General features: G+C 30.6%; 1 protein-coding gene across 1 annotated transcript in view; it reads right to left on the bottom strand.

Moving 5' to 3' along the window:
• Positions 1 to 19,701, bottom strand: part of Dop1R1 (Dopamine 1-like receptor 1) — a 391,391-nt gene that overhangs the window by 199,591 nt on the left and 172,099 nt on the right. Inside the window, exon 3 of the mRNA XM_075292625.1 lies at positions 10,878 to 10,983. Within this exon, the coding sequence (XP_075148740.1) occupies positions 10,878 to 10,983 (106 nt within the window). The remainder of the gene's footprint in view (positions 1 to 10,877; positions 10,984 to 19,701) is intronic.

Genomic DNA, 19,701 nt, shown 5'->3' with positions numbered 1-19,701 from the left:
TTGCCAAAATTTTATTTGTGTAGACAATTTTGTCAAAATTTTATTTCTAAGGAAATTTTGTCCAAAATTTTATTTCTATAGATAATTTTGTCCAAAATTTTATTTCTATAGAAATTCTTGCCAAAATTTTATTTGTGTAGACAATTTTGTCAAAATTTTATTTCTAAGGAAATTTTGTCCAAAATTTTATTTCTATAGATAATTTTGTCCAAAATTTTATTTCTATAGAAATTCTTGCCAAAATTTTATTTGTGTAGACAATTTTGTCAAAATGTTATTTCTATAGATAATTTTGTCCAAAATTTTATTTCTATAGAATATCTTGCCAAAATGTTATTTTTGTAGACAATTTTGTCAAAATTTCATTTCTAAGGAAATTTTATCAAAATTTTATTTCTATAGAATATTTTGTCCAAATTTTATTTCTATAGAATATCTTGCCAAAATTTTGTTTATATAGACAATTTTGTCAAAATTTTATTTCTTAGGAAATTTTATCCAAAATTTTATTTCTATAGAATATCTTGCCAAAATGTTATTTGTGTAGACAATTTTGTGAAAATTTTATTTCTAAGGAAATTTTATCAAAATTTTATTTCTACAGAATATTTTGTCAAAATTTTATTTCTATAGAATATCTTGCCAAATCAGTTCTCTTCTGACCATTGTGCCGCATAGTCGTTTGTTATGGAAGCTGTATCAACAAGAAATATCTGCGCTAAGTGCTACAAGCCTTTACAATCTTCAAAATATGTAAGGTATAAGATTTGCAATGGTAAATTGCATTACTTTTGTTCGGGTGTCAATGATCAAAATACATTGGAATCAATTAGAAAAACGAAAAATTGTGTTTATAACTGCAATGAATGTCTGCGTATATCCAGTGACTTGGTTGCTTCGGTTTCTCTGCTTGCTAATGATGTAAGAGAACTTAAGAGCATGCTTTCTAACTTGATTGTCCAATCCATAGACTATAGACTTTAGATAGATGATCCACTATTCTCTTTAAAAACAATGTGTCAGTTCCAAAAATTAATTTTCTGACATTTCGTTTTGATTTTTTCGTAAAGAGTCAGTCCCAAACATTAATTTTCGTGCATTTGCTTTTGTGTTGATCGTAAAGAGCAATGCTGCTCAAAATTAAATTTCGTATTTTCGCTGTTTTGGTCACAATTTTTTGTTCAAATATGAACTTTTAATTTATTAATTTATTTATAAATCCTCTGTTGCATCAAACACGTTCTAATTTTGTGTAAAATTGGCAAACTACAAAAAGGAAAACGAAAGAGATTGTAAGCGTGCTCTTATTTTTCTCGTTTATTCTTAATCTCCGGAACTGTCAAAAATAGTTTGACACTCATGGCTCATCTATCTAAAGTCTATAGTCTATGGTCCAATCCAACACAAATGTAAATTCTTTATGCACTGCTTCGTCTTCTTCTAATACCGGTTTGACTACTATCTCTACTGCTGAACCAAGTGCATCTCTTACTGAACTTGTTGTTGATAATTGCGTTAATGCGCTCTCTGGTTCTCACTCTGTTGATGAGAGTAGCAGTGTGGGCATTGATAATATTGGTTCTCACTCTGTTGATGAGAGTAGCAGTTTGGGCATTGATAATACTGTTAATGTGTGTGTCAATGAACCCAGCGGGAAAATTGCGAAGTACTGCAAAAATCATACCTTCTTAACCCATGATTTTGGGATCCTTAACACCTTCCCATATGCCTTCTCCTATCATGCATGCTAAAATGCCTTGCACTTCCTTTCTAAAAAATGCCCGCACACATTATTCTGTGCCTTCTTTGGGAATTGTAAAAGAAGGACCTACATTGTTGTTATAAGAACGAAAATTCAGTTTTTTTTATATAATCATCAAACAAACATTTGTATCAACATTTTTAACAGGACACGGTTTTAATCCGATTTGCCTTAAAACTAGAATTTGCTGTTATTGCGCAAGATGATTTATATTGTAATGCGCTATTCTCATCCATTTGCCAGAAATTTGAAAATTAGTATCCCTCCCCCGCCTTCCAGTGTATTTAAAATAGAATATATCATTATGCCCTCCACCATAGGAACAAAAAAAAAAAGCAGTAGAAAAGTGAAGTTTTGTATTCGAAACAGCGTTTCTGGCGATGTCTTAAAATTTACGTATTTTTGGGATTAAGTTGGTTGTAGATCAATTTACCCACATATTTTCCATTGGTTTTACTATATACGTTTGTTTTGATCGTGATATTTCAATTTGTCTTCTATATTAGTTGTTGTTGTTATAATACAGTTTTGTATTGTTGTTGTGAGAGCATACACACAGAAAAATTCATCCAAAATCCAAAGATTTTGTCTTTACTTTAAAAAATTTGGTATTGATTCCGAGCCAAAGAAGCGGAGAATACAAGTAAGGATACTTTTAAGACACAATTCTCTTTTAAATTTAGGTTTTGTGTACTTGCTTCTAGGAAGCAAATTTTAATTTTTCGCTTTCTCAGCTTTTTTTTCTTCATATGCTATCAAAGTCCTTTAAAAACGAATTAACTGCAACTTTATTTTCCACATTAGGACTCGACTTACAGTAGAAATTATGCAATGTTTGAAGTCAAAAACTTCTTTAAAATAAAGTTTTGAAAAACATGTCCTATTATTGAACGATTTTTTGCTTTGTAGTCAAGATGCAAAAAACCAACAAATTTAAAAACAATTTCATTAAATTTAAAGAATTTTTCTGAATTATGTTCTTTCATGTTAAGATACCTATTTTTAAGTCAAATCACTTAATTATAAGGACAATACGACTTCATTGAAAAGTTTATCGACTTTTGGACAAGGAAAATAAATTTATTTTAGAGAAATGCGGCTTCTATGCTAAGCAAAATTTGTATTCGTATTTTAAAGACATGAAATCTTTGACCTCACGACAATATTTTTTTCAGTGTAAACATAGTAAAAGTGCTTGCCACTCAAAAAAAAAAAAAATGATTGTTCAAAATTTCAAAAAATTGGCTGAGTAATATGGGATATAAACTCATATCGGACGATTATATATACGGGCACTATATATATACCTGACACGATCTCTTTGAAAATTGACAGAGATACTACTATTAACAAGATCAAACGTTTTGCCAAATTTCATGTAAATCGGTTGTTCCCTTGAATTAATACCAGTTTGGGGGTCAAATACCCCACTGTGCGACGGGATACTTTGTACAAGTAGCTACTATTTATGTAGGTCGGATGGTATTGCAAATGAGCTATATATTTAGGTGTATCCCACGATCCTCTTGGAGGAGACAATTTTATCACATCCGGTGGAAATTTGATACGTGGCCTGTAACAACCAAACGCAGAGAAGGACTATGATCACCTCAAACCTGTTTCAAGAGCAAAATGTTATTTTTGTATGGTGACCCTGTAACATGTTTGTCACTAAAATGTTATTTTCTCGTCAAATATAACCTGCTTGCCGAAATCAAATACATGATTTCCGGGAAAATAACATGGTTGCGCAAACCACCCAAAAATAACATTTTGCTCTTAAAACATGTTTGAGGTCATCATATTCCTTCTCTGGGTGCAGGCAAAAATTAGTCCAGACCATCAAACCAAACGATCAAGAACTAATTTAGCATATATAGGTATTTAATCTACCTCCATGTACATTAAGGCAATATTAAGAGGTTTTAAGATACCTTGTATTTAGTAGAACTTTCTTCGTAATGGTCCATAAGACTCGGCCTGCCTGACATTACGGTCGTGTTTACTTATTTTTATAGTGCGGTTAAATAAATAAACATAAATCTTTCTAAATAATTACCCCATATGCAAAAAAGTTAAAGAAAACTTCAAGCCTACTTTTCCCATATAAATTTATTCGATAAACTGTCAATAAATTGTTTTGTATGTAGGCATTAATAATTAAATTAATAATAACAAAAATCTATAACTTTGCCTATGGTAGAATTTGTTCGAACCCACCACTGATCTCATACTCATTCTTTGTTGGCTGCCAAGCTATTAATTTGCTTATGTCTAGTTACTCCTAACTTTGGCCTTGTAGAAGACATTCTCTGTAACATATAAAAGATCCGATACCCATTATACGTTCACTTCCAACAGAAGGGAACGCGGAATGACCTCACGTGTAGCTTAAGTTTACCTTTTGGCGCCCACATCACATAAATGTGTTGTAGGCCAGTGGATGAGTGTAGGACTATCAATAACGAGGACCCCGGTTCAAATCCCGACGGAGCAGAAAAATAAAAAACACTTGAGGTAAATATTAAAATCACAAAAATAAGATAAGCTGTATAGGAAAAGTAAGTCAAATTAAATTCTAACGTAAAAGGTATGAGGGCAAATGTTCAGTTCATAGACAACCTTGCCTTCAAAATATTTATTTTTACACGCTTTCTTTTATGCCTTCCTGTCCAGGCCTTTTTGAGGGCCTTATTTGGAAGGCATGATTTTTGTACTTAGTATGAAGGCCTGATAACATGGCATCGACAACACCACTTCTAGAAGGCATACGAATAGAAGCGAGAGGCAAGGTCTTGGTCTCCAATCCAATCCAATGTTATTTTGAAATGAACACGTAATGCAGCGCCCAGGCCTTATAGCTAACCGGACAGCACTTCCATCATCGATTCCACGTCGCTTCCATTTCCCGCTGGGAAATTACTCCTCATTTATCTCAAGTTGAGGATCGTGTTGTTGCAGTCAACAATTCTACTGTTTACTCTAATGCTGGTGATGTTAATGATGATTTCGCTGCTGCAAACATAGATACTTTGGGCTTTGGAGGTAATGCTGATATAAACATACCACCCAAAAATTTGCCATTTGCTAATATACAGCCAAGAAAAAATCGTAAACAAGTTGTAATTGGACAAAATAATAATGTGGACTTGGATGTTGTTGTTAAGAAGAAGTGGGTGCATATATCATCTTTCCGTCCTACAGTCACGGAACAGGATATTCTTAGTTATGTTGCTAAATATCTTAACATTAACTGCAATAATATTAGTTGCTTCAAGCTGGTGAAAAAAGATGCTAATTTGAGTGAGTTAAGAAGTATAAGCTTTAAACTTGGCATTACTCCTGAGGCTTATAGCGCAATACTTCAGCCATCACTATGGCCCGCTAATGTACGGATTCGACCTTTTGTGAATTTTCAAACAGCTCAGCAAGATGTACAAAAGACATAATAACATCTAAGTTTACGACCCTTAAGATCTTTTATCAAAACATTGGTGGAATGAGAACAAAGTTTAATGAAGTATATATGGCTACTGCTCAATCTGACTTTGATGTAATTGCCTTAACTGAGACTTGGCTTAATGGGGATTTTCATAATGCAGAATTTTTTAATTCCAACATTTATAATGTATTTCGCAAAGACCGTGATCTGGAGAAAACAGGTTGTGTTCGTGGTGGTGGAGTGTTATTTGCAGTTAAAAAACAATTTTTAACATCAGAAGTCATCTTGCCCAATAATGATACTTTGTTGGATCAGATATGCATTAAAATTGTTGGATTGAATGGTGTAATGATCTTAATTTTATCATACATTCCTCCTAATTCTCATCAGTCGTTATATGATGCCCATTTGTTCAACATTTCCAACCTTGTTCCTGATAATGATGCGGATGGTTGCTTAATACTTGGTGACTTTAATTTAAGTAAACTTGTTTGGGTGGATTCTTTAGATGGTGATCTTATTTATCCTACTAATGTTAATTCTATTATTGAGAGTAGCTTTGTAGACTCGATGTATTCGTTGGCTCTTCATCAAATTAATCGATTTAGTAACTCACTTGGAAAGCTCTTAGATCTGGCATTTATATCTCAAAATTTAAATTTCTCCATTGATGAATGTGTTCATCCTATTAGTTCCACTGATATGCATCATGTTGCCATTTTTCTTAAAATTGAATTCTATGTTTTTGCAAAAGCTTGTATGTATGATAATCTTAATTTTAATTTCTCTGTTGCAAATTTTGAATTAATTAATCAATTAATTGAAGGAACTGTTTGGATGGACTTATTCAAAGATAAATGTATTGAGGATTGTTACTCTCTCTTTATAAGTAAAGTGAAAAACATAATGCATTATAATATCCCTCGTTTTAAAAGACGTCAGCATAGACTTCCCTGGTATACTGATGGTTTAAAGAAATTAAAAAACCTAAGGAATAAATTTTATAAAATCTATAAATCCACTAAGTCGTCTGATAGTAAAAGGCTTCATCAGCAATACTCTCGTTAGTTCGCATTTTTGAATAAATTTCTTTACAAACAATATCTACTTGACTTTGAGGGCAAAATAAAAAATAACCCTTTTGGCAATTTATCAAATCTAAACAATCGCATAGCGATTTTCCATCATCTATGTATTTGGATGGTGATTTTGCTAGTTCTCCTGAATCACAGACTAATTTATTTGCAAGATTTTTTAGTTCAAACTTTCAAATAGATCCACTGTTTGTGGATTCTAATGTTCTAGATAATGTTTCTTCTGTTTTTGATCTAGGTTTGATTCAACTTTCAATTGATGACGTTTATAATGGACTTTTGAATCTTAAAGATTCTATGAGGTTGGACGTTGATGGGCTTTCTTCCTCTTTGATGAAGAATTGTGCTTCATCTATGTCGTTTCCTCTCCTGCATATTTTTAATTTATCACTAAGTACTGGAATATTTCTAGACAGTTGGAAAATTGCGTCTATTACCCCTGTCTTTAAATCTGGTTTAAAGGGTGATGTGCGTAATTATAGACCGATTTCGAAACTGTCAAATGTATCTAAATTATTGGAACACTTGGTTTATGATAAGATATCATCAGTAGTATAGCGCTGCATTTCGGAATCACAGCATGGTTTTGTAAAGAATCGCTCAACATTGTCAAATTTGTTAGTTTTTAATAAATATATTTTACAAAGTTTAGAGCAAGGTTATCAAGTAGATACTATTTACTTAGATTTTTGTAAGGCTTTTGATAAGGTGTCTCATAGTATACTTCTGTTGAAACTTAGTACAATCGGATTTCATTCTCATATGTGGCGTTGGTTAATGTCTTATTTGATTTCACGCCGATGCTTTGTTTGCGTTGATGGCTCAAAATCTATGGAATATATAGCAACCTCCGGTGTGCCCCAGGGAAGTATACTTGGGCCCTTATTATTTATTTTGTTTCTTAATGATATAACTAGCGCATGTTCTTTTTCTAAGGTTTTAATATTTGCCGATGATATCAAGCTTTTTGCAAGAATCAATTGTGTCGCTGATACACGCTTGCTACAGGCTGATATTAATTGTTTATCATCTTGGTGTATAAGGAATTTATTGCCACTTAATGTCTTAAAATGCTTTCATTTACCATATACTCGTAGGACACACTTGATTGAGTCGTCGTACTTTATTAATGATAGTGAACTTCAAAAAGTGCTTAGTATTCGTGATTTGGGAATTGTGTTTGATTCCAAACTTACATATTGACTATATAATGCCTAAGGCATATTCTATGTTAGCATTTGTGAAGAGGAATTGTAAGGAGTTTTTGGATCCCTATACCAGGAAGTCTCTATATGAGGCCTATGTTAGGTCTAGGCTGGAATATGCTTCCATTGTGTGGAATCCTATATATAAATTGCATTGTGAACGGATTGAAAAATTACAGAGAAGATTTATTAAATTTGCTTTTGTATCTGTACCTTTTACGGAGCCTTTGCCCTCATATCAAGCTAGATGCAGATTAATTCATTTGGAATCCCTTGAGAACCGTAGATTAAAATTTTCTGTTTTGTTTATTTTTAAGGTAATTAATGGATTTATAGATTGTCCCCCTCTTCTAGAGATTATAGGTTTTAATATACCAGTACGGAATCTTAGACGTCATGACTATTTTAATATTCCTTTTCATAGGAGTAATTATGCTTCTTGCGAGCCCATTTTGAGAGCTTTAAAAGAATTTAACAAGTTGAATAATATCTTTAATTTAGATTTTTCAATTTCTCTAAATAAATTTATTAATACTTTAGATTTAATTTATTTTTAAGATTGCTAGTCTGTAAGGATTGTAATCCATAGACTTAAATAAATAAATAAATAAATTTTTTTATGAAGACAATTTTGTCCAAATTTTTATTTCTATAGATAATTTAGTGCAAAATTTTACTTCTATAGAATATCTTGCCAAAATTTTATTTGTGTAGACAATTTTGTCAAAATTTTATTTCTATAGACAATTTTGTCAAAATTTTATTTCTAAGGAAATTTTGTCAAAATTTTATTTCTATAGATAATTTTGTCCAAAATTTTATTTCTATAGAATATCTTGCCAAAATTTTATTTGTTTAGACAATTTTGTCAAAATTTTATTTCTAAGGAAATTTTGTCCAAAATTTTATTTCTATAGATAATTTTGTCCAAAATTTTATTTGTGTAGACAATTTTGTCAAAATTTTATTTCTAAGGAAATTTTATCAAAATTTTATTTCTAAGGAAATTTTGTCAAAATTTTATTTCTAAGGATAATTTTGTACAAAATTTTATTTCTATAGATAATTTTGTCCAAAATTTTATTTCTATAGAATATCTTGCCAACATTTTATTTGTGTAGACAATTTTGTCAAAATTTTATTTCTTAGGAAATTTTGTCAAAATTTTATTTCTAAGGAAATTTTGTCAAAATTTTATTTGTATAGACAATTTTGTCAAAATTTTATTCCTATAGAATATCTTGCCAAAATTTTATTTCTATAGAACATTTTGTCAAAATTTTATTTCTATAGAATATCTTGCCAACATTTTATTTGTGTAGACAATTTTGTCAAATTTTTAATTCTAAGGAAATTTTGTCAAAAATTTTATTTCTATAGATAATTTTGTCCAAATTTTAATTCTATAGAATATCTTGCCAACCTTTTGTTTGTGTAGACAATTTTGTCAAAATTTTATTTCTAAGGAAATTTTGTCCAAAATTTTATTTCTATAGATAATGTTGTCCAAAATTTTATTTCTATAGAACATCTTGCCAAAATTTTATTTGTTTAGACAATTTTGTCAAAAATTTATTTCTATAGATAATTTTGTTCAAAATTTTATTTCTATAGAATATCTTGCAAAATTTTATTTGTGTAGACAATTTTGTCAAAATTTTATTTCTAAGGAAATTTTGTCCAAAATTTTATTTCTATAGACAATTTTGTCAAAATTTTATTTCTAAGGAAATTTTGTCAAAATTTTATTTCTAAGCATAATTTTGTCCAAAATTTTATTTCTATAGAATATCTTGCCAAAATTTAATTTCTACGGAAATTTTGTCCAAAATTTTATTTCTATCTATAATTTTGTCCAAAATTTTATTTCTATAGAATATTTTGTCCAAAATTTTATTTGGGTAGACAATTTTGTCAAAATTTTATTTCTAAGGAAATTTTGTCCAAAATTTTATTTCTATAGATAATTTTGTCCAAAATTTTTTTTGTGTAGACAATTTTGTCAAACTTTTATTTCTAAGGAAATTTTGTCCAAAATTTTATTTCTATAGATAATTTTGTCCAAATTTTAATTCTATAGAATATCTTGCCAACATTTTATTTGTGTAGACAATTTTGTCAAAATTTTATTTCTAAGGAAATTTTGTCAAAATTTTATTTCTAAGGATAATTTTGTCCAAAATTTTATTTCTATAGAATATCTTGCCAAAATTTTATTTGTGTATACAATTTTGTCAAAATTTTATTTCTAAGGAAATCTTGCCAAAATTTTATTTGTGTAGACAATTTTGTCAAACCAACAGCGGTAACCAACAATAACATAACAAAACAAAACAAAATTATTTTCTAAAGAAAATTTCGTCAAAATTTTTTTTATTTTTTTTTTCAAAATTATTTCCATAGAAAATTTAGTTAAAATTTTATTCTATATGAAATTGAAGTACCTCTTAGTTGGAGAGGAATACTTTGAAAAATCTAGCAAAACGCCAAGAATTCTACCAATCGAACAAACAGTAAAAAATCTCCTAGTTTTAGTAGAATTCTACCAAGGGTGGCAACAGTGATTAGTGTATCACTTAATTTGAGTCCATTAAAAAAAAAGAGGAAACCGCTCAATTAATGTGGATAATGTAGCCAATTTTATTTACATTTACAATATACTCAGGAGCCCAGCCTGAGCATTTTTGCCAAAGACACCATGTGTCTATCTCGTCTCCTTCTGGGTGTTGCAAACATATGCACTAACTTATAATAACCTGTTCCACAGTGTGGCACAGGGTATAAAGACCGTGGAATTCAGGCCAACCAAATTTGAACGTTTGTGGATTTGTCGTGAATAGTGAAAATAGAATTGAGCTGGATATCCGAATATGGGAGTAAATTTTCTATATCGCCTTTTCAAAAATTATTTAAAATTTTCTTCACCAAAGTAAAACGATTAAAATTTCCAATGGAGGATATTAAAGTTTCGGTCCAGCGCAACTTATCGTTGTTTGTTTAATATCTAAACGAAGCACCCGCACACAAAATGTACTCTATTAGCTAAAGGTAAACGTACAAACGCTTACCAGCAGCAGCAGCCGCAGCAGCAGCTCCTTTCAATGAATTCCGTTTTACCATTTAAGACGCTTGAATTGTTAATAATGATTGCATGAAGAGACCTTTTACATGCTTCCGTGAAAACTTTTCATCGTTGCCAATCGAGTGCATAAAATTTTGAAAAATCATGAAAAATGATACAATTTACTTTAAAATTTAAAGAGAAGTAGTAGTAAAAATGAAATATGTTAAAACCAAAATAGAAATATGCACAAAGATAGATAGAGAACTAGAAAGTAAACAGAGGGAAAGACATTTAACGACATTTACTTTACCAACAACAACTAATGTAACAAGAGACTCCACTTCAGGATCCTCACCCAATATTGTGTCTGTTTCGGAGGGGTTTATCCAAGAGGTTTCATTGAAATACGTTGTTATCTGAAAATTAGAAAAAAAGACGGAAAAAACAAATGCAATTAGTAACTAATGATAAAAAGATGCCATATCAATAATAATAACTTAAATTATAACAATTAGAAACAATGAAAACAAATCATATAATCCAACTAAGTTGTTCTGGACCAGTTGGACGTATGATTGATATTAATAAGAAAATTGAAAAAGGAAATGGGCTCTTTTAAATCATTCATCATACGCACCTAGCAGCAGACACCATGAAATATTCTGAACTTTGAGTTTAATAAACGACCACTTAAGCGCAAAACAAAAAAAAAAGTTTTCGTTAACCCAGTCAGGCGAATAAATGATTTATTAACTGATTTTCTCTTCGTCCCCTCAACCTACTATCTCTATATCGCTCTCTCCCTCTTGGATTTTTAGGTTGCGACCAAAACTTTCTAATTAAAGTTTATGAGTTCTTGGCAACTTGAAGTATTTTTCTTTGCACGAAAGTTTCACTCAAAATGATTTAATAATGGTTTCAATTTGACTACCTTCTTAAGGTTACTTGGTTGCCACAGATTTACATGGGAAACTAACATTAATTACAAGAAGATTTTCTCAGACTCTCGCAAAGGTAAACAAGGAAGTTTCAAAAATTTTCAGGTAACCAAATTTCATATGAGCCCAGTTAAATTTAAAGGCCAAATAAATTAATGATTGAAATAGAGGCCTAAATCCTGTAACAAGATGGGATTAAATTTAAGTTATTTAAAATAATTATTACACGCTGAAAAATATTTTCCTGAGCCCAAAAATATCTTTAATTTACGATTTTTATACCAACCACCATAGAATGGTGATGGGGGATATAATAAGTTTGTCATTCCGTTTGTAACATATCGAAATATCGATTTCCGACTACATAAAGTATAGGAGAAATTCTAAGACGATATGTAATCAATCTAGAGCTTTCAATAATGGCGAGATCTGGTCATGAAAATTGCTTGAAACGGAATGTAAGATTTCACGATTTTATTTCTTGGCACAAGTAGTTGTTATTGATGTAGGTGCGAGATGTATTGACAATGGGTCATATTACGTATAGGCCCCATATAAACGGACCCCCAGATTTGGCTTGCGGAGCCTCTAAGAGTAGCATATTGGTGTTAGTATATGGCCGCTAATAACCATGCCAAAATTGGTCCATATCGGTCTATAGTTATATATAGCCGATCCCCAATCACACAAAAATTGGTCCATATCGGTTCATAATCATGGTTGCCACTCGACCCAAAAATAATCTACCAAAATTTTATTTCTATAGAAAATTTTGTCAACATTTTAATTCTATTGACAATTTTGTCAAAATTTTATTTCTATAGAAAATTTTGTCAAAATTTTATTTCTATAGACAATTTTGTCAAAATTTTATTTCTATCGAAAATTTTGTCCAAATTTTACTTCTGTAGAAAATGTTGTCAAAATTTTATTTCTAGAAACTTTTGTCAAAATTTTATTTCTATAGAAACTTTTGTCAAAATTTTATTTCTATAGAAAAATTTGTCAGAAATTTATTTCTATAGAAAATTTTGTCCCAATTTTACTTCTATAAAAAATTTTGTGAAAATTTTATTTCTATAGAACATTTTTTCAAAATGTTATTTCTATAGAAAATTATGTCAAAATGTTATTTCTATAGAAAATTTTGTCAAAATTTTATTTCTATAGAAAATTTTGTCAAAATTTTATTTCTATAGAAAATTTTGTCAAAATTTTATTTCTATAGAAAATTTTGTCAAAATTTTATTTCTTTAGAAATTTTTGTCAAAATTTTATTTCTATAGAAAATTTTGTCAAAATTTTATTTCTATAGAAAATTTTGTCAAAATTTTATTTCTATAGAAAATTTTGTCAAAATTTTATTTCTATAGAAAATTTTGTCAAAATATTATTTCTATAGAAAATTTTGTCCAAATTTTACTTCTATAGAAGTAAAATTTTGTCCAAATTTTACTTCTATAGAAAATTTTGTCCAAATTTTATTTCTAAGAAAATTTTGTCAAAATTTTATTTCTATAGAAAATGTTGTCACAATTTTATTTCTATAAAAAATTTTGTCCAAATTTTACTTCTATAGAAAATTTTGTCAAAATTTTATTTCTAGAAATATTTGGCAAAATTTTATTTCTAGAAACTTTTGTCAAAATTGTTTTCTATAGAAATGTTATCAAAATTTTATTTCTAGAAACTTTTGTCAAAATTTTATTTCTATAGAAACTTTTGTCAAAATTTTATTTCTTTAGAAAATTTTGTCAAAATTTTATTTCTATAAAAAATTTTGTCCAAATTTTACTTCTATAGAAAATTTTATCAAAATTTTATTTCTATAGAAAATTTTGTCAAAATTTTATTTCTATAGAAACTTATGTCAAAATTTTAGTTCTATAGAAAATGTTGTCAAAATTTTATTTCTGGAAACTTTTGTCAAAATTGTATTTCTATAGAAACTTTTGTCAAAATTTTATTGCTATAGAAAATTTTGTCAACATTTTATTTCTATAGAACATTTTGTCAAAATTTTATTGCTATAGAAAATTTGGTCAAAATTTTATTTCTATAGAAAATTTTGTCAAAATTTTATTTCTATAGAAAATTTTGTCAAAATTTTACTTCTATAGAAACTTTTGTCAACATTTTATTTCTATGGGAGCTTTTGTCAAAATTTTATTTCTAAAGAAAACTTAATTATATACGTATTTAATCGGCCTTTTTTAGTTAAATATATACCAGGTATGGACTACCTTGCAATTTAGAAGACGGTGTTAGGAACGGTGCCATCGGCAAGTGTTACCGCAACCCAAGTAATTCGATTGTGGATGACAGTCTTCAGTAGAAGTTTCTACGCAATCCATGGTGGAGGGTAGAGGTGTGCACGTGAGTAATATTTTGCTTCAAGCACATTCACGACGGAGACATCTTATTCACGCACACTCACGCACGATGTTTTTTGGTATAACTCTCGCTCACTCACGCTCACGAAAAGAAAATTTGAACTCACGCACACTCACGCACGAAAAACTTTTAAATGTCGTGTCTCACGAAAAATATCGTGACTCACGAAATATGTCGTTAATCACGAAAAATCTCGTGACTCACGAATAATTTTATAAGTAATTTACCTATAGAACCTGACTGAAAACATGGGTATGAATAAATTCGAGAACTGTTATACTTGTTTTTCTTGCACACTTACACGAGATGTTCATGATTCCCCAAAAACTCAACCAAAAATGGTTCTTATAAGTCCAGAATCTGATCTAGTCATCATGGCGGTGGATATTTAAGATTCGGCCCGGCCGAACCTACTGCTGTATATACTTGTTTTGTTTAGCACAGAAGACGCATTTCATTGGTATATTTTTTTATACCCTCCACCATAGGATGGGGGGTATATTAACTTTGTCATTCCGTTTGTAACACATCGAAATATTGCTCTACGACCCCATAAAGTATATATATTCTGGGTCTTAGTGAAATTCTGAGTCGATCAGAGCATGTCCGCCCGTCCGATTGGGCTGAAATTTGGTGCATGGTGTTAGTATAGGGTCTCTAACAACCGTGCAAAAATTGGTCCATATCGGTCCATAATTATATGCAGCCGCCATATAAACCGATCCGCCGATTTGGCTTACGGAGTATAGGGTGTTAGTTTAGGGCCTCTAACAACCATGCAAAAATTGGTTCACATCGGTCCATAATTATATATAGCCCCCATATAAACCGATTTGGCTTGCGGAGCCTCTAAGAGAAGCAAATTTCATCCGATCCGGCTGAAATTTGGTACATGGTGTTAGTATAGGGCCTCTAACAACCATGCAAAAATTGGTTCACATTGGTCCATAATTATATATAGCACCCATATAAACCGATCCTCCGATTTGGCTTGCGGAGCCTCTAAGAGAAGCAAATTTCATCCGATCCGGCTGAAATTTGGTACATGGTGTTAGTATATGGTCTCTAACAACCATGCAAAAATTGGTTCACATTGGTCCATAATTATATATAGTCCCCATATAAACCGATCACCAGATTGGACCTCCGGAGCCTCTTAGAAGACCAAAATTCATCTGATTCAGTTGAAATTTGGTACATGATGTTAATATATGGTCTCAAACACCCATGCAAAAATTGGTCGATATCGGTCCATAATTATATATAGGCCCCATATAAACCGATCCCCAGATTTGACCTCCGGAGCACCTTGGAAGAGCAAAATTCTTCCCATTCGGTTGAAATTTGGTACGTGATGTTGGTATAGGATATCCAACAACCGTGCAGGAATTGGTTCCTATCAGTCCATAATAATATATAGCTCCCATATAAACCGATCCCCAGATTTGACCTCCGGTGCTTTTTGGAGTAGCAAAATTCATCCGATCTGGTTGAAATTTGGTACGTGGTGGTTTTTTAACAACCATGTGAGTTGAAATTTGTGGATGACAGTCTTTCGTAGATGTTTCTACGCAATCCATGGTGGAGGGTACATAAGATTCGGCCTGGCCGAACTTACGGCCGTATATACTTGTTTCTTTTTCAAAAGTCAATGAACTTTTCAATGAACTCGTTTTGTCCTGAGAGTTAAGTGATTTGACTTAAAAATAGGTATATTAACATGAAATAAAATCTGGGTTGACTAAGGTCAACTTGGTTTTGAAGTTCTGAAAGATTCGTCAAATTCAGTGAAATTGTCTTTAAATATGTTGATTTTTTGTATCTTCACTACAAATCGTTTGATTCACTCATACACGCTGGCTACACCGCAAAAAATATTTAGGTGATATTAAAGATTACGCAACCAACAAAATTTTAGGATGCGCAATTTAAAAATATTAAGGACGAATTTCCTTGAAAAATGAAATTCTAATAGAAATAAAGTTTATAATTTTTGTTTCAAAAATTTTTATTAAATATAGGACACATTTTTATGTTAGTCTGATATCAATCCAGGCTGGTTCTTTGTAAATATTAATTACTTTACATACTATTACAATTCTAATACGAGTTTATTGGACATGAAGATTAAGGAATTGGTATTAAAGAAAACGCCACACTCAAAAAAAGGTGAACCCTTACTAAAGCTAATTTAACTTTATATTTATTAGTTCATGGAATTGTTATACTTGGAGAAAGTTTACTTTACTATAATAATTTTTTGTGTACGTTACACTTAAAAACACATGCCCGGTCTCAAAGATTTTGTCTTTACTTTATAAATGTTGGTATTGATTCCGAGCCAAAGAAGCGGAGAATACAAGTAAAGATACTTTTAAGACACAATTCTCTTTTAAATTTGGGTTTTGTGTACTCGTACTTGCTTCTAGGAAGCAAATTTTAATTTTTAGTTTTTTCAGCTTTTTTTCTTCATATACCATCAAAGTCCTTTAAAAACGAGTTAACGACAATTTTATTTTCCAAATTCAGACTCGACTTCCAGTAGAATTTATGCTATGTTTCAAGTAAAAAACGTCTTTAAAATAAAATGTTGAAAAACAAGTGCTATTTTTGAACGATTTTTTGCTTTGTAGTCAAGATGCAAAAAGGCAAAAAATTTAAAGACAATTTCATTAATTTTAAAGAATTTTTCTGAATTATTAAAGTCAAGTTCATCTTACCCTAAACATTTTTTCTTTCATGTTATGATATCCATTTTTAAGTCAAATCAATTAATTATAAAGACAATACGACTTCATTGAAAATTTTATCGACTTTGGGACAAGGAAAAAAAACTTTATACTAGAGAAATGCGTCTTCTATGCTAAGCTAAATTTGCATTCGTATTTTAAGGACATGAAATCTTTGGCCTCACGACAATATTTTTTTCAGTGTGGCAGCCCAATGTATCAGGCTCACTTAGACTATTCAGTCCATTGTGATACCACAGTGGTGAACTTCTCTCACTGAGTGCTGCCCGATTCCATGTTAAGCTTAATAACAAAGACCTTCTTTTTATAGCCGAGTCCAAACGGCGTTTCACATTGCAGTGAAGCCACTTAGAGAAGCTTTAAAACACTCAGAAATGTCACCAGTATTATTGAGTTTCCTACAAATCTAAAATACAAAATTTCAAATTTTACTTCGGAAACCAAATCATTTGCCTTAAACCAAACCGGTTGCCTTAAGAGAAAAAGAATCCAGATAACAAAATCCCTAATTCACTACAGACCAAATATTAACAAATTTTCACCACGAGATGTTTTCAAAGAAAACTATTGAATGTGCCCCATGGAGGGTGGGTATATAAGATTCGATCCGGACGAACATTTGGCCGTATATACTTGTTAAGGAAATTAATACGAAAAGAGTCCACTTCCGCATCCCCACACCTGAGCAGCATAATTCTGAAATACACTCAAAAGTGAACTCTCTATTTCACTAAAGCCAATTTAACTTTCGTTTAGTTCATGGAATTATTATGTTTGGAGAAAGTTTCCTCTACTCTAATAATTTTTTGTGTACGTTAGTTAAATTAACTAAAACCGAGGAAAAAATGTACACAAATGAAGTATAGAAATTAACTAAATTCGTGTCTTCTACAAAAAAGTTCAGTATTTCTTTAAATTTGTAAATTTTACTACAAATGCGTTCATCATGAACTTCGTATGTCACTTAAGATATTCTTGCAAATTTGAACTCCAATTTTTTCCTTCAAACTACAAAATTTTCTTTAACAAGTGAAAAAACTTAATTATGTCTAATAAATTTTCTTGAATTTGTCGAAAAATATTTACTTATTTTTATGACATCGGCGTGATGATTCTAAAAATATTCAAAATTTTCTAAAATTAACCGAAATTTTTCTTCCTGGCGGGTTTACTGTTTTTTCAGTGTACTAAAGAATACATTTTCCTTTTATTTTTCAACGATATTTCTAGCTGTAGAGTATTTTTTCTCCTTCGTACCTTTTTAACCGTTATATCGATTTTTTAGGCCGATTTGTAAATTTAAATCCATATCTAGCTTTGCCCCAAACAAATTGAATTTCTCATAACCATGTAACACCTTGGATGAGAATCTATTTAATTTCTTCTTTGGCAAAACAAAAAACATGTCAAAATAAATAGCCTTTTGAGAATTTAATTAATTTCGATAATATTTTTAAATTGAAAAGTGTTTGACTACAACACTACAATGCTCTTTATATTCACGCCATATAAACATACGAGAGCACAGCCAGCATTTACTGTGGTTGATTTTGTGTGTGTTTTCTTTATTTCTTTCTCTTGTTCATTCTCACTCTCTCTACCTCTCTCTGATTTTATTGTGATTGTTATAAAACTAATTAAATTATTCAATCGTGGAGAATCACAAAAGTGGTTAAGACAAATAAATGATGTGCATGTCGGCATGTTGGTGTACATGGCCTTCGTAAATCATTGTAAGCTACAACTCAATACATTCACATTGTAGGGAGCCAAGCTAAGAGAAGAGCATTGTAGGAGTAACTCAGAGATAAATGAATATAGAAACCAATACTTTTGGTAAGCCACAACAACCGAAAGGGATTCAAATATAATTGCTTTATTATTTTAATCAATGAAATCATAGATTTTTAGAGATATCTGTGAGCATTAGATTTCAATTTAGTTATTTAGATTTACTTAGAGGAAGAAGAAGAAGATATTGTTCGAGAGTGAAATTGTTCCTAGGTCATTGTACACTGACAAAATATTGTTGTGAGGCCAAAGAATTCATGTCCTTAAAATACGAATGCAAATTTTGCTTAGCATAGAAGACGCATTTCTCTAATATAAAGTTTTTTTCCTTGTCCAAAAGTCGGTAAAATGTTCAATGAAGTTGTATTGTCCTTATAATTAAATGATTTGGCTTCAAAATGGGTATCATAACACGAAAGAACAATTTTTTAGGGTAAGGTCAACTTGACTTTAATAATTCAGAACAATTCTTTAAAATTAATGAAATTGTCTTTAAATTTGTTGCCTTTTTGCATCTTGACTACAAAGCAAAAAATCGTTCAAAACTAAGACATGTTTTTCAACACATTTTTACTTGAAACATAGCATAAATTCTACTGGAAGTCGAGTCTTAATTTAGAAAATAAAGTTGTCGTTAATGCGTTTTTAATGGCCTTTAAAAGCATATGAAGAAAAAAAGGGAAAAATTAAAATTTGCTTCCTAGAAGCAAGTACACAAAACCCAAATTTAAAAGAGAACTGTGTCTTAAAAGTGCCTTATTCGTATTCTCCGCTTCTTTGGCTCTGAATCAACACCAAAATTTTTAGAGTAAAGACAAAATCTTTGGAACCGAGCATGAAGTGGATGTATACTTTGCGGCTCTCATTTTGTATTGCTATAGTTAAGAAAGGGGAATTACCCGAAAAAAAATTCGGAAGTTTTTCTAAAGGCACAACTTAAAAAGCACTTACAAAAATGTCCTCACAAAGATTTTATTTATTCTAACTACACAGGATGTTGTTTTAATGCAATTTTTATAACTCGTTTTTTTTTTGTATTTTTAATGGGTAATTTTAAATTTTTATACCCACCACCATAAAATGGTGATGGGTGCTTAATAATTTTGTCATTCCGTTTGTATCACATCGAAATATCGACTATATAAACTATATATTCATGATCAGGGAGAAATTCTAAGACGATACAGGTAAGGAAAGTCTAAAGTCGGGCGGGGCCGACTATATTATACCCTGCACCACTTTGTAGATCTAAATTTTCGAT

The sequence above is a fragment of the Haematobia irritans genome, chromosome 1, assembly GCF_050003625.1.
Source record: "Haematobia irritans isolate KBUSLIRL chromosome 1, ASM5000362v1, whole genome shotgun sequence".
Classification (NCBI taxonomy): domain Eukaryota; kingdom Metazoa; phylum Arthropoda; class Insecta; order Diptera; family Muscidae; genus Haematobia; species Haematobia irritans.
The sequence above is the reverse complement of the archived record's forward strand: the minus strand, read 5'-3'. Positions and strand labels throughout refer to the sequence as shown.